This window comes from Brachypodium distachyon, chromosome 5 (genome assembly GCF_000005505.3).
Source record: "Brachypodium distachyon strain Bd21 chromosome 5, Brachypodium_distachyon_v3.0, whole genome shotgun sequence".
Classification (NCBI taxonomy): Eukaryota; Viridiplantae; Streptophyta; class Magnoliopsida; order Poales; family Poaceae; genus Brachypodium; species Brachypodium distachyon.
Window position 1 is genome coordinate 12,474,517 of NC_016135.3, and position 15,883 is coordinate 12,490,399.

Sequence of the window (15,883 nt, forward strand, 5' to 3'; positions counted from 1 at the left end):
GCATCGAGAGAGCGACGAGGGTGAGAGACTGGGAGAGGAAGACGGGGGTAGTTGGTTTGGATGTGTGCACCGCGAACGGCAACAAAGTGTTCGCGCACAGAATAATTAGGCGATCTTCTAATTTTTAAGTTAAAAAAATAAATCACTAATATTTATACTTTCCAGTACTTTTATTTTAGTACGTTTCAGTACTTTCTAGTACTCCACCGTTGTATAAAGTAGGTTGGACGGTTTCTAAAATCGCCAACCATTGTAAAAGTTGTATAACGATGATATTCTCTTTCCGTTTCTAAATGTACGAAGTTCTAACATTATTCTAAGTCAATTAGTTTTATTAAATCTACCGACGTCTTAAACTCTCTCTAAATTAGTTTTATTAAATTCATCGTGATATATATTTTCAAAATTTTAAAAGTTTGACTTAGAAAAAAGCTAAGACTTTTTTTTTAACTGAAAAAAAGCCAAGACTTCTTTTGTTAAGAAACTGAGAAGGAAGAATGGATTTCTCACACGTCAATTAATTCCTCTCAGGGTCTGTGCTAGTGCAAGAGCAATGGGCCTTTGGCCCAGACGAAACAAGAACCTGAACTTGGCATGAAAATGCTCACATTGCATGGAACTGGTTCAGAGGCTCAATAGCAAACGACAACAAACATCACTGAACAAATACAACCCCAATTGTTGACACGCCGCCCTGGCGAATGTTTTTTTTTCTGTCAGTCTTGTTCCTTGGTCCCTTTCGTTTAAATACGTCAGTTTTACTCGACATCGACAGTACAACAAGACGGAAACCAGTTAATCAAACGAAAAAGAAACAGAAACTTAAGAAAAATCGCTCACGAGATCGTCAGCTACAAGCTGACACAGGTCACATAAGTACATGAACATGCCACAAATCGGTCCATGGGATGGAGAATACACGGAGGAATTAACATTAACCGGCCGGTGCCTAATAGAGCGAGTCGACTGTCTTGTTGAGCTCCTCAAGCTTCTTCATCCTCATCCTCTCGCTTTCGCTCACCAGCTGCGTCGATACAAGAGATACAGAGGTTAGAACAATAAAAAGTTTTTTTAATATGGTTTATATGTATGAAGATTTTTGTCAGCTGAAGAGTCGAGTACAGTGATCAATGCACGCATATATGTAGGTGATGATGTTCAGTTCACCTCGATCAGCCTGTTGACAAGCAGCGCCTTCTCCTTGCTCTTCTCGTTGTAGGCCTCCAGAATCTCTTTGTATTCTTTCTCCTATTTGTGTTCGAATCAGGAATTAATTGACGTGTGAGAAAATATTACGTTACAGAGTGTCCCAGGACACTTTAATAATCATCAAATGTTAACTGATAAGTAGGTATTCTCAGGAAGTATTTTGTGCGTTCACCTTCTTGACGCAATTCTTGCTGAGAGGCTTTAGCTGACGGTTCACCGTGTCGATCCGCCTCTGTATCGACTCCACCTCTTTCCTGGTAGGATCCGCCATCCCTTCTAGCTCCTAACACAAACAAAACTATCTAGATTTAGCCAGGCATGAGTATTATTAACCACCGAACTGCTACGGCTGCTAATCACACCATTTTGTCTCCTCAAAACTGTACTTTGAAATATTTATAGCATACCGTCCAGAAAACAGCCGTACTACGAAGTTCTGTACTTCTGTACAGATCGCAGCAGGTAAGTGCGAGTCCAATTGAATTCAGGCGTACAAACCTGTCGTATGAAGGCAAGGCGCTTGGACTCCTCCTCGACGCGTCCGAGCTGCGCGAACACCTTCTCCCTGACCTCCATCTTCTTCCTCTCGATCTGCTCCTCCTTGGCCTTGAACACCGACAGAGCCGACCTCGACGACCCCTCGCCTTCCGCCGCTGCTTCTTCGCTGCCGCCGCCGGACGACAGCGACGACGGGTGCTTCACCCGCAGCACCATCTGCATCGGCGGCTCGCCGCCACCACCCGCCACCTCTCCCTGCATCCTAGCAATTGATTCCTCGACACAACGTACTGTATGTACCTTCAATTCGGTTCGACTTGGACTAGCTCCTCTCTTACGTGCCCTGCTCTCCCCCCGCCAACTTATATCATCACCAACCGGGCTGCAAGTCCCTGTCGCTTTAACCCTGGCATGCTGAGTGTCTACGCAACATATAAATGCAACACATATGGCCGCGGACACTATATATTGCGATCGATCCATCCCTGTACTGTATAAAAAGGGGAAGGGGAATCATGGGAGGTGAAATGGCTGTGTCGCACAGGGAAAGGGGCCATCATTCATTTCGATCATATCTCCTCCGGCGCGCTTTGCATGTGGATCGACCGGCTTAGCGTAGCATAGGTAAGCCGATCGACCAAATTGGATGGATTGCTTCTGCTAGAAACTATGTCCGACAGTATTTTATTGTCGCTGTATATCGGTATCTGTTGGGAGTTAGGTGAGCAATTGAGCACCCCTGTCGATCGGTCTCGTGGCCGGCCGGCGCCGGGGTCGAGTGCAAGTAACTCTTCCTCTCTGGCGCTGCCTCGATCCATCGCGATCTCTGCAGCTCGGTGCATTGCGGGGGAAGTGATTCGGGTGAGCCGTGCATGTCTGCCCTGTAAGATGGACCTCATGTGCATGCTTTGGTTTTAGGTACATGACAGTACACTACTTCCACTTGGCTTGGATTAGCTTAAGTAGCTTTTGAGTGGCTAGCTAAGCTACTGGCATAGAATAGTGGTGTGGCTGCGTTGTAAGGCTGGCGAAGGGGACATGGCGCCTGCGACGCGAGGCTTGGAAGACACACAAAATTATTTATGTGCGATGCATCATGCTCGTGCATGTTGTCGTGACCCGTCAGTCAGTCCACGGGTTTTGGTTGCGTTGGTTCGTCCACGGGTCCTCCGAATTGGGGAAGATTATGATGGAGGAGGAAGAGGAAGATGAGGGACGGAGCGAGAACCCGGATGGGTCAAAATATAGGTAGCCAACGGCCCAGCAAGACCCCTCAGGACTAAGGTAGAAAAAATAAAATAATGTTACATTTGGGCCAAAAACAGGTTGAGTTCACGGGTCAAATGTAAAAATGAGTTGGATTGAGTAAGAATTGAGAAAGTTGGTGGCCAAATGTATTAATCCTAAATAAAAAGATAAACGGTTCGTGCCCGGCTCGAGGGCCTGAGGTTGAAGCCCAGACACGGCACAGGTGGCGCCTCGGGCCGGGCCGGCCCAATTATTTTATACACAATACATTTATTCTTTTATACTTTATATATTATTGTTAATGTAACAATATCTTTGCTGAGAATAGTCTCGTTTGCTGTGTCACATATCTACTTATCTATTTTTGTGTGCAAGTACGGAGATATTTCTAGAATAAAACATATAAGTATATAACTACAGATTAACAATTATAAAAACCTGAGTTGACAATCCATATCTATTTGTTATAGCTTTGTATGAAACATTAGATTACGAAAGATACGTAGTATAAAGATCATCACAAACATGCATGCAGATTTTGGTGAGACATTTATAAAAAATATAACTATATATTTGCTAGTGATCTGTATTTCTATGAGACTTATTGTAGCCGCCTTGTTATGAGCACTCGTAAATATTAAATTCATTACCAAAATCAATACAAATTCAGCTATTCAAATATTAAATGTTGAAAAATACAATATCATACAAATTATTAAAAAACTAAAAAAATACATCAAAATACATTGTTGCAACCATAAATAAATATGAAATGTTATATGTATGGACATTAGTTCGCCCTACCTCAAAAAGAAATTGTCCTTCGCCTATGAGTTCGTCCGTGTGCAACTCGATGGGTTTGAGTGTGATGGGGGAAGTTGACGCTCTGATCTCAATCAGCCAGCCAGTCAAATGTGGGAGAGGTCAGACAAGAGGAGAGCAGAGCGAGACACCGTAAGTTGGTACTCCAACTTACATATAGGACTATCCTACTGCCACTTGGTCAGTATCTTTTCTCTGACGGTGGCACCCTCACACCTTCAACTCCCAATTGCCGTATTACATGCCAATATCCAATGCAATGATCTTAATCGGCCTGCTATATATACCATGAGAGATTATCTCAGAACGTGCCTTGTTGCATTCCAATCCAATGTAATGATTTTTTTTATTGTGGGGGAGGGGGGGGCAATCCAATTTTGGTATACCGTGAGTTCAGAAAAAAAAATGAAAGGTCATCTCATAATGTGCCTTTTTTTTACGACAAAAGTGACTTTGTTTAGTTCCGTTCAATAACAGTTACATCCTCCATGGGAATCTGGTGGGTTGCGCAGCTCGGTGAAAGCTGCGTCTGACAAGCTAACTCATTTGCCGCACGATTTTTCTCTCTAGAACAATGTTTAACTATTGCTTTTTAATTGTACGCAACTTTGAGTGATAGCTGCAGGCTGGTCTCATCCATCTTTCTTCACTAGTCATGGGCGTCGATGACATCTGAACAGTCTAAATCGATTAGAACTCGATTGCATCCTAATTATTGAGCCAGGAGAAAGTCATACTGAAGTGTTTGCGCAAAGAAAAGCATGGAGCGTCGGAACCTACAATAGTACATGGTTAGCTGCACCAATAAAACAGGCCTTGACTTTCCGGTTCTTTTTTCTCTCGAATGGGTTTCCCACCTTTTCGAACGGAAATACTCATGACGTTCCAGACGATCGTATTTCCTCGTTCAAGTTTGCATAGATGTTCAACTTGACCATGCCCCTCAGAGGAAGCGAATCCAAAGCATACTAAGGGTCCGTTTGATTCACAAGATTTAAAAAACGCAGGAACATGAAAATATAGGAATAAGATAGAACTGCATGTGTAAAAAAGAGGATTCAAAAATAGAGGAATTTTGTAAACATGGGTGTTTGATTCACAGGAATAGAAAAAAACACATGAATTCTACTAAACACGGTCAAATTAAAGTCAAACCACAGGGATTAGTATAATTAGAATGTTATTGTACCAATGAACACTCTTTTTTTTTAAGAATGCAACCCGACGGGTGCATCATCAATTAAAGAAGGAGAGCCAGAAGGCTAGTACAACGCCGAAGATGCCATACAACGCCACCAAGTGGCACAAAAAACACAAGAGACTACGTGCTAGTAAGCCACCTACTCGCCTCGTGGGCCGACACAAAGATACTACCCCTAATCAGACCGGCATGCGTCCACCTCATCAACTCAAAGGGGTCGCCCCGTTGAACACCACATCGTTCCGATAACGCCAAATAGTCCAAAAGACCAATTGGATCGCCGAAAGGAAGTCACGCCGAGCACGCCGCGGAAGGGGAAGCGATGTCCACCACCCACGCAAGTTGGAGTCCGCGTCCGGACACCAATCGCCATGACCCCAAAGCGTGAGGAGCTGACTCCAAACTTGCCTTAAGAGGACACAACCCAACAGCAAGTGTGAGATGGTCTCCTCCCCCGGTCACACAGAGGGCACCTCGCCTGGTGCAGGAGACCTCGTCTTGCCAGCCGGTCTGCCGTCCTGCAACGGTTCCTTGCGGCAAGCCACGCAAAGAACCAGCACCGTGCCGGAGCCCTCGTGTGCCAGACCACAGACGCCATCGGGTCACACACCTGTCCCGCAAAAAGGTTTGCGTAGGCGGTTTTGGCCGAGTAGTTCCCATCCTTAGACCAGTTCCAAACCATGGTGTCAGTCACCCCGTCCTCCAAATGAACCTCCTGGATCCACTCCCAGAGCGTGAGAAACACCCCAACAGCCACAGCATCCAAGTCCGGCCCCACATCATCAAGCCAAGCACCTTGAAGCGCGTCGCGGACTGTACGCTCCCGGATCCACTTGGGCCGAACCAAGCTCACAATCCTGGGAAACGCATCACAAACGCGAATCCCCCGCAGCCACCGATCGGACCAGAAAAGCGTCCTCTTACCATCTCCCACACGCGAGGACGTAGCTGCCTCGAAGATCACGTCGACCTCATTGGAAGTCTCCAAGGCCAGCCCTCTCCAAGGACGCGAGTCCTCCGCCCACTCCAGCCACCTCCAGCGGACCCTAAGGGCCCAGTTAAGCATGTGAAGATTGGGAACACCGAGGCCACCGAGCGGCTTGGGAGAACAAACTGCCCGCCACACCACAAGACAATGCCCCCCTCTAGCCTCCTTCTGCCCCTTCCACAGAAACCCACGGCAGATCTTGTCCACGCCCTTAATGATCTTGGCCGGCAAATCAAGGGACATCATTGGGTAGACCGGCATACTCTTGTCTCGTTTTGTGTGCGTAGGGATTCAAAAAAGAGGTATGACTGGATTGTTAAGTTCCTACGTTTTTCCTTTGAACCAAATATCAAAGGAATTTTTCCTCCACTTTCCTTTACCCAATTCCTTTGAATCAAATGAGTGAATAGTACCACCGAAGGAAAAATTCTTATCCCTACACTTTTCCTCCGCATGTCCTATGAATCAAAGAGGGCCTAAGCCGGAGAAACCAATAGCGCAAAATTTCAGTTAAGTGGGCAACGGATACGCTTGCAGCCGTAATCTTCCTGTCGAGGTGTGTTGAGATGTTTGCTGAGCATGATGCGGCTTGTGAATGCGAGTTTCCTTAGGTGGCCATGACATTTTGATGTATTTGGACTATGATTTGAATGCGGTGGAAGCGATCAATTGCAAGGAGTAGATAATTTAGTGCCTTCTCTCGCTCCAAGTATTACACTCACATCGTACGACTCGATGCTCGACAGAGAAACCAATCAAATCAGTAAAAGATACCAATCATAAGAGACATGTACACAGAGACGTCGCCTCCAACGACAAAACAACATCACATCGGTAAAGAAAAAGAAATCGATGGTGATTTTGGACGAGTGGAGTGTTTTTGTGCATTTCTGAGAGTTAAAATTAGTTAGAAGTTGTAAACCGATGTCCTCTTTGTTCAAATATTTGTCATAGAAAGTTTAGAATGTTCAAATCTCATTTTCTTATGTGGGTCTGTTTCATTTTTAGGATTGAATTATGTAGGACTTTTCTTTACTAAAAAAGATATTGACTTTCAACCTTTTGGAACCATTCTTTTGTTTTTTCCCAAGCATGAATATTGTTTTGCTTTTTCCAAGAATGAAATTGCAATCAAGTTGTTCTCCTAAGATGCAATCAAACTAACATCTGTGCAAATTCAATCTTTGAGGAATCAAGTAAGCATGACATTGCAATCATGTGTTTTCTCTACTGTCTTTGCAATCATCCAAATCAAAAAGCCCAAAGTTTTCTGAATCCTGAATCAAAGAGGCACTGAACAGTTTTCAGTTACGGAAGTTGTTATTTCAAGAGTACAGATTGATGAAATGGATTAGTTTCTTCAGTTCCACTTTCATCAAGTAGCAATGGGCAGCACTAAACAGTTCATTTCCTAGACGCAGGATGAACTCAAGGAATCAGAGGACGATTAAAATGTCTTGCAGTTAATGCTCAAATTTAATTTAGCCCAAGATTGATGCAGATATCTTTTGGCAGGATGCAAAGACATGTCGGAGTACAATGCAAATGAAAACAACAGACTGCAAAAGGCTAGACAGGTTTCAGAAGTCTACTACATAAGATGACCAAACAAAATTGTAAACCAAGAACAGCAGAACAGCTCAGTTTAGGCTAAGGTTTATCAGTTTGCTGAAACAAGGTTGTCGACAATACCAATGTACCACTCAAGACAAAGTTTCTACATAATAGTCACTGAACACTGCAGCTCCAGCTGGTATATTTTTATCAGGTAAAGTAGGAGCCAGGATAAAACAATTAACATGAGAAACTGATGGATCTCTTCACTCTCCTGGTGCAGAAACCCCTTGCTTCAGCTTTTCCCTCTTGAGCTTCTTCTTGGAGACTGGCTTCTTCTTCTTAGGAGGGAGTGTCTTCTGCGCATACAGGTAGAGCGCATAGTTCCCGACAAAGAAAAGCAGCAGAAAGGTCGCAACCACAAGCAGAACAATCATTCCAGGGTTCAGACCCTTGTTGGCCTCTTCGATGATTACATTGTTCTGAAGACCAGCAAATAATTTATTAGAAGCTATAATCTATACTGGACAACAGAGCAATTTAAGTGCATGGAGCTCGCAGAGCTCATATCATACAACGGTAGCAAGAACAAGAAACGAACAATACAGTTTGGCATATTTAGAGCTCCATAAACATGTTAAATTCACAGCTCATCAATGATAATTTCCAGTACATAAATTTCACTTTCTATTAACGAGCTGTTGTTGACACTTGCACAGTTCCACAACAGCACAAAGTGAAGTTTAATTTCTATTTCAATATATTAATAAGGCCAATTTCATATATTTGCCTGTTTCTACACTAGCAACTGGGTTATCTTAGGAAGGTTGAAGTGAAGTGATCAACTTATAATAATCATTTAAAGTGCAGGTTAGCTGGCACAAGGATGCACTGGAATGCCCATAACATCCGGTAGTGTTTGAAACTACATATATTCATTAAAAACAGCAAAGCAATTAATGTCGAGAGTAAATTTCAGTGGATTCACATGATAGAAAATACCGAACATTGTGAGCAGCCAATGTGGACTTAATAATAGAACAAAAACTGCAGTCACTAAAAAAGGCAAAAGATCACGCGATGCAATGAATTCAGGATTAATTTATGCAATAACTAAAAGATCATATGCACTATATTCATAAATAGAGGAGCAGCACAATTTAACTTGACAGGCAGATATGTCTACAACTCCCTAGTATTGTTCTAAACTTGTAGAAGGTCACATTAAAACTATCATCAGGAACTTAGGTAGCTAGCGGATAGGGCCCATATTAAAACAATGAAGAAGAAATGTATCGACTATACAATATTTGAACAGATTAAAATTCACTATTCTGAGGATGTAACAATCACAACAACTGACAAGTTAAACCAAAGCCTATCCAAACAAATCAAAATTCTGCAATCCTTTTTTAGGACATACAAATTCATGATATTTGGTTACAATTACAACTACCAAAACAACGTAAAACGTAACTGTCCAGGTTGAACTGTTGCACTAGCTTTACAGATCTAACTCTATCCAGAAAAGAAAAATAAGATGGGCCGAAATCCATTACGAGCAAGCGAGGCTAGGCAACGTTCGGTAGACCGTGGCCACCTCGCTGCGACGGGGCACGGTGCGAGGGCGTGCTTGGTAAGCCACGGTGCACCTGCCGGAGCGAGGGCGCTAAACGGCAGATCTGGGTGTTCGTGGGCAAAGCAGATCTGAAGACTACGTATCTCGCTCCCTCAAATCAGAGTTACCACACAACACACGAGCGACCTTGAATCAACACCAAAAGTCTACGCCGAAGAAGAAAGAGCGCGCGGAAAAAAATCCTTACCGCCGAATCCCCGAACTGCTCCGCCATGGCAGGAACGAGATCTGAACCAGAGGCACCACCACCTTCTGAACCTGAAAGACTGGACAGATTAAGCCAGGGGAGAGATGTTGAAGATAAGCGAGAGATGAATCGTAGGATCTGCGGGTTCTAAAAGAAACTGACCTCTTGCGCAGGCACCTGGGACTCTTCTGTGGCGTTCTTACGATCTCCCCCCTTTTCTTTGCTCGTATTGACGTCTTCCCCGCGTGGAGATTGTTTTGTTGGGAAGTTTCTACGCCACGTCATTACTTTATTTTTCCTTTTTTATCTTGTTTAGGCCGTGACATCATTGTGCTGGTCCAAACACGTCGGTTTTTTTTTGGGGGGGGGGGGGGGGGGGGGACAATGGAGGTAACACGTCAGTACGTCAGGTTTGTTGCGTGTGCCCGCTTTGCGTGGGCGTATGATGTTGTGCATGAGTTGGATTTGTTTTTTGCATTGTCACGTTTGTCTCACTTGTGAATTGCGTGGCCGGGTGCACTTGAGGGCATGTTGTGATGCGCGTCTACTTACTGAATAAACTGAACAGCGAGGACAAGATGAATGCATCCGTTAGTCTATACAGATTTTGTTTTCTACTACCTCAATCCAAAAATGCAAGGGAAAAAAATGAGGATTGAAGGAATTAAGGAAACTTCTCTCAAAAAGAACATTGAAGTCTATAAGCTTTACAGTCGGTAACTTTCCCCGCTAGACTTTCTCAACAAAACTTTCCCGCTAGACCAACTGCAGCGCAACATTGAATAGAAATGTAATTAAGAACCAATTTGGTAACGAGTAACGATGACATAAGGACGTGTGATGAAAGCTCGAAGGTCAATTCTTTGTACTTTGGATTTTTTTAGATTGATTAGAAAATCTCAATCTATTTTTGGATGAAGGGAGTAGGAACTTATATGTTGCTGGCATGGCTTGTACAAATTTGTTGGCGATTCTCCAGAGTGCGTTTTATTGGCACTACAAAGAAGAGTATTTTGTGTTACCCCATAAGAATTGTGTGAAGACCATGGAGATATTATGTTTACTTGTACATATTATTTAACCCCAAAAGGCACCTTTGGTGTTAGCTAACCAGTTAGGTCTATCAGTTTGACTAGAAATCCATCCTAACAGCATAAAATGGTGGTTGGTTTCATTTCTCCAGGTTGGACACAATCCCTTGGTGAAGACATAATTTACAGTTACATCTCAGGACACCCAAAAATGTTATAGTATAAAAAATTAAAACAAATTGGAACCATCAATCCAAATACCCTCTTGAAAGCATTAGGTTTAATCCATCACTAAACGTTCTTCTCACAAAAGAAAGAAGAACACGTGAATTGATCTCCATTAACTCGGTCGAGGAGGTATGCTGCTTGGTAGTAGCTGGGTGTGTTTGAGTACTAGGAGATGTTTTTGGTAATCATATGCTACCACAAAGTATTCACACGTTGTGTGCTGTTCATATCTTTGCTATTTCCCTGTGCTGTATTACCATGCCATGAGAGAATGCATATACGGAATTACGGAGTGCTTACATGACCATGTCCCCCTTTGTATGGTGATCGGTCGTAGCTGTAGCTGTAAGAGGCCGGGCACTTCTATTGAACCCATGACTAGTGATGTAATTGTGCCCTCAAGCGACGGGAAAATAAATAGAAAGTCAACACAAGTTTATCAAAATTTACTGGATTGACATAATGTGTATTCATCGAGTCAAAAAAAAATTCAAATTCGAATGTCATCCACGTGTTGAGAAAACAAACTACACTGTGAATACTAGCCAGAAGCATGGTGCACCTGTGTTATTTCTCCTTTTCATTTTTTATGTAGATCAAATTCATGACAGATGTGTCTTATGTTGATTCACTCAATTAGTTTTGGATTTTTCACAACTTTTTTGTGATGTTCTCCTGGCACTCGATAGTTCTCTAGTTTTAGATAGACCCAAAAGGTCATCAAATTTTCTGAAATGTTTTTGTAGTGGATCAACACAATGTGTATTTTGCATGTAAGAAAATTTGAAACGCAAATTCACCCACAAGTTGATTTAAAAAAAAATCTGGCGTGAATAGTAGCCAAAGTACACTGGAGGGGGCACTAGTATTTACTCCAGAATTTCTCATGTTTGTATACTAATGGCCGAAGTACACACTACGAGGGGATACATAACTACATATAGTTTTTTGTGCAACACTTTAGAGTCTTTCTATTATATCAGCTTCGAATCTATATAGAATTAGCTTTGAATATATATATATATATTCCTCCGTCCAATAAAGTCACTGAGTCATGTTGGACGGAGGGAGTAGAATAAATTAGTGGATTGAAATAGTAGTCTAATTCAATTTCTATTTTCATTGCATCTGCTTAATTTCAATCAAGTAAAAAAAACGAAGATAATTCTTGACCAAAGAATCCACGAGGGAGAAAAAAATATTAAGAATAGACTAAATATAATAAAAAAAGTTATAATATAGTAATATAGTGAAAAAGTATATAGTAAAAAATATAGAAAAAGGTGTTAACAGATTCGATTAGATCTCCATCTTCAGACAAGAAAGCGTTCTCTAGTACACTCATTCAGGCATGCCAAACACACAAATCATGCTCCTACACGATGTTCTGAAGATTATACACCAAGAATCTGGGTCAGAGGATGACGGAAAAAAGATATGGGAATTATGTTTTACTGCGTCTCCTATCTGAACACACTCCACACATTCTGCAACCCCTAAAACTCACAATTGTGGAAAGAAGATCTCCGAAGATCTCCCCCACTTAAATTTAAATTTATACTCCTTCAATTCAGGACTGCCTTTTCGATCCAAAGTGGATCAATCTATAGTCAATTTCCTTTCGTTTCTCCGCTTTCTTGCAAAAGAGCATCAACATAAATTAGCAACTGTTTGAATGGGTAAAAGCCACACCAAAAATATGCCTTAGCAGGTATACATAGAAAATCTCCTCTTTACGTAAAATCAATCATGGTATGATGGTTACCACCTAAATGGATTGTATGAGAGGAGTGTGTGAACTGTGAATTATACGGGAGGTTGAATATGCTAGGCACAACTGAGGCACTTTGATTGGCTGCCGAAATATACATGCCCTGATTTCATTTTCTTAGACTAGAAATTTCATCTTTGTATGAGATGATGGATACGGGATACCAATCATCAAAAGGATCAGATGGAAGATAACAAACCAAGTAAAGTACTGTAGGCACCAGCCCCCTAGTAAGAATTAACCAAAACTGATGCTGTTTATAAAGTTTCAATAAGGGTCATAATGAACTAATAATGTTCTAAAGCCTACAGATTCTAAGCTAATAAAGTTAAAATATCACGCAAAATCACAAGGGGAGTACGAAAGAAATTCAACTACAGTAAAACTGAAGTTTTAGGCGTCTCAAAAGCAACAAGACAGCTTGACATGTGCACGCTGCCATGCTGTGAACCCAGGTTCAATCCCTGGTCTTGCCATCCGGTGCTTACACTCTCCCTACGAAAAAAAATCTCAAAAGCAACAAGAGAAGCCGTAACACAACTATAGTCTAGATTTACAACTAACCTATCACAAGAAGTCCTACTAGCAGCAACATAAGCAGCAACCTTCACCGCCACCGGCAGTCAAGAATTTTCAGGATGGGTGTTTAAAGTTGCAAAAATAGTTTTTTTGTGTCAAACTTAAATAAGGTCAAATTTTCTACAAAAAATATTCAATATGATCAATAGATTTTACAATATCACAGAATGATTCTTCATTTCTTAAAGCGAGATCTAATGGAGAAAAAAAACTGAGACGAAGTAAAGTTAATGGACAATCCTAAAGAAGTAAGAAGAAGAAACATTTCATTTTGAAGGAAAAATTGAAAAACTGAGAGGGAGCATGAAACGTTTGTTTTGAAAAACAAATTGAGATTGGCAGCGCTCGAAAGAGCTAAAGGTTCATGTCATTCACTGAATCCACTACTACCAGCAGACCAACTTATGCTTTGCAGGAAATACAGGCAGCAACTATTTCATATTTAGTCCTTACCTTATATGGCTAATATGAGAGCGGATTTTCTACCTGTACAGGTAGCCGCTTGGCATATCGCATCGTCCGTTTTGTTCCCAGATCCATGCTCGAAATTCCTATCAACTTTTTTTTGCCAAATCATTTAGGTGTACCTTTCTGCACCCTTGACCCAACATGGACCCGTCCCTGTTTTTTTTAGGCAAATGGACCCGTCCCTGTTCACAGTGAAACCATAAAAAACAGCCTAAATAAACTCAACATCCAGCAAATCAACTAGACGCAAGTCAGAAGATACTTGTAACATCATAAATAGAAACCTTCAGGATGAAACCTCAAAACTCGACCTAAATGATAGTCTAGATTCTAGATTCAGAAAATCAACTAGACAGACAAAAAAAGGTCCAGCCTGCACATCATGGATAGCAATCATCTTCAGAATGAAGCCTCAACCAGTAAACTTTCATAGTTTGTTTAGTAGCCTGAGATGTCGATATCACCGTCAAAGGGGTCAGACAGAGCATTGACACCTTCTATGGTGAAGCCATCACGTCGTTTAATACCTTCAAACACGACCTCAGCTTCCAAGGAGAGACGGTGGCTTTGGCTGAGCAGATTTTGCTGTTTCGTAACCCATTCTGAGAGGCCAGACATCTTGGACCGAATCCTCATGAACTGCAGCACATGTGCTCTAGCAAGGAGAAAAGATGCGAATTCAAGCATGCTATGGTTGGGGTGGTTGCACTTGCATTCCAGTCTCACGCTCTTGAGATGGCTCACAAAGCACCTGATGGGATCACACTTTGGGTAGTAGATGGAGCCAATTGTGTCATCCTCAACTGCGCCACACTCTTGATCATTATCACTGGACTGCAAAAGATGATGAGGAATCAAGCTAAGCTCTGTTAAACTAAATTTGACAGCTAGTACCCGTAGAGACAAAGCAACACAACAGAAAATTACCTTGACATGCAATGTCTCCAAGCAGGGAAACAACTCGAGTAAGCTTATCACCTTCTCCATGTCGTTTTCATTCGAGAACTTCACTGTGATAGCCAGAATTTTCACGCTATGCAGCGGAGCACGCAGACCCTTGCCAACCTCCTGCAATGCATGATTGAAAGACATCTAGGAGTCACTTCGCTGGCGTGACCTAAGTAAAGAAATTTAGTCGAACTAATTACGGAGGAGAAATTGAAATAAGCGAAACACCTGCGGAGCAGTCTCGCCATCGAACAGATATGGAATGCCGACCACGACATAGCCTAAAGCAGTAAGCTTTGGCGCGCCAACAACGGTAATGGCTGCAGTCAGACGCACACTGCCAAGCACACGCTCCAGGCAGGGGGCATCCTCCACGGTGATCTCCTCGAGTTTCTTGTAATGCCACACACCCAGCAGCACGAGGCTGCGGCAGGAACGGACGCGGATGCGGTGGAGGCCATGGACGTGCTTGAGCATGACGCTGCGCAGCGCGGGGCATCCGGAGAGCACGCTCTGAAGGGCAGCCTCGGAGAGGTTGGTTTCCGACAGTGTGAGCTCGGTGAGGCGAGAGGCGGAGGCCCCGGCATCAGAGAGGGAGCACTTGCCAAGGGCCAGGGTCTCGAGGGTGGGGCAGGCGAGGAGCGGGTCGGCGAGCGCGTCGTGGCACCATTCGGGCGGGCAGCAGAGGTAGACCTCGCGGGCGCGCTTGGCGGCGAGGTCCCGGAACCAGGCCTCGGCGGCGGAGACACGGCTGCGGAAGGTGGTCCGGGAGAGGCGGAAGAGAGCGACGGGGCCCGGGTGGGAGGCCAGGACGCGGGTGACGGCGTCAGCGCGCACAGCCCAGGGCTCCTTGGAGAATCCCGTGCCGCGGGCCAGGGCAGGGAGTTCGAGGTCGTCGAGGCGGAGTGGGGTTGCGAGCCACGCGTCGCGGAAGCGCGTGGAGAGGACGACGGCGCGGGCCGCCTCTGCGGTGCCGAGGCGGTAGAGGATGTCTGAGAGGAGCGCTTCCGGTAGCTCGCTGATGTGGTCATCGTTGCCGTCGAACCCCATCCCCGCCGGTGTTCGCCGCGGCGCAATCCGGGTTTTGAGGGGAGAGTTTTGGTCAGGGTCTCGGGTGTCGCCGCTTTGGTCTTTTGAGTGGCAGTTGACACCTGATTTTTGTTGCTTCGAAATTCAGAGAGGCGGGTTGTTCAAAAAACTTTCGGCCAAACTATTTGTATTTCCTCTGTTACATATTAACGTTCTTTTTGGATGGAAGGATTTTTATGGATTTTCGTAAGATTTTAACACATAGAAATTTTTCCTGTAGAGACGGAGAACGGAGGTGCGCGCGCACGCGAATCACTTGGTCAGAATCAATCGCCAGGTTGCGTTTGGGCGGAACTCCGCCAATTAGTTGCGTCCAAAAATAAATATCAACATCTATAGTATCAAATGTGTATAATTAGATACATTGTGAAATATTTTAAAGTTCCGTTTTGCTATACACCAGGTGCCTGCTTTTTTTTAGAA

The 15,883-nt window shown here is 43.5% G+C and overlaps 3 protein-coding genes and 1 long non-coding RNA gene across 4 annotated transcripts; 1 reads left to right on the top strand and 3 right to left on the bottom strand.

The window, feature by feature from the left end:
• Positions 1 to 589: 589 nt before the first annotated feature.
• Positions 590 to 2,154, bottom strand: LOC100830167. Its single transcript, XM_003579628.4, has 4 exons — positions 1,708 to 2,154; positions 1,382 to 1,492; positions 1,168 to 1,248; positions 590 to 1,024 (listed from the first exon to the last, which is right to left on the bottom strand). Exons 1-4 carry the CDS (start codon positions 1,966 to 1,968, stop codon positions 950 to 952), a joined length of 528 nt encoding a protein of 175 aa, XP_003579676.1. The 5' UTR covers positions 1,969 to 2,154; the 3' UTR covers positions 590 to 949.
• On the top strand, positions 904 to 1,380 carry LOC112269539. Its single transcript, XR_002961428.1, has 2 exons — positions 904 to 1,049; positions 1,149 to 1,380. It is a non-coding gene; the product is annotated as an uncharacterized LOC112269539 (long non-coding RNA).
• A 5,358-nt stretch (positions 2,155 to 7,512) lies between the features above and the next one.
• LOC100830477 (DNA-binding protein S1FA) lies at positions 7,513 to 9,642 on the bottom strand. Its single transcript, XM_010241569.3, has 3 exons — positions 9,509 to 9,642; positions 9,347 to 9,417; positions 7,513 to 8,002 (listed from the first exon to the last, which is right to left on the bottom strand). Exons 2-3 carry the CDS (start codon positions 9,371 to 9,373, stop codon positions 7,787 to 7,789), a joined length of 243 nt encoding a protein of 80 aa, XP_010239871.2. The 5' UTR covers positions 9,374 to 9,417; positions 9,509 to 9,642; the 3' UTR covers positions 7,513 to 7,786.
• Positions 9,643 to 13,639: 3,997 nt separating this feature from the next.
• LOC100846780 lies at positions 13,640 to 15,479 on the bottom strand. The gene is made up of 3 exons (XM_003581144.3): positions 14,600 to 15,479; positions 14,351 to 14,491; positions 13,640 to 14,257 (listed from the first exon to the last, which is right to left on the bottom strand). The coding sequence occupies exons 1-3, from the start codon at positions 15,419 to 15,421 to the stop codon at positions 13,862 to 13,864; spliced, it is 1,359 nt and encodes a 452-aa protein (XP_003581192.1). The 5' UTR covers positions 15,422 to 15,479; the 3' UTR covers positions 13,640 to 13,861.
• Positions 15,480 to 15,883: the final 404 nt, after the last annotated feature.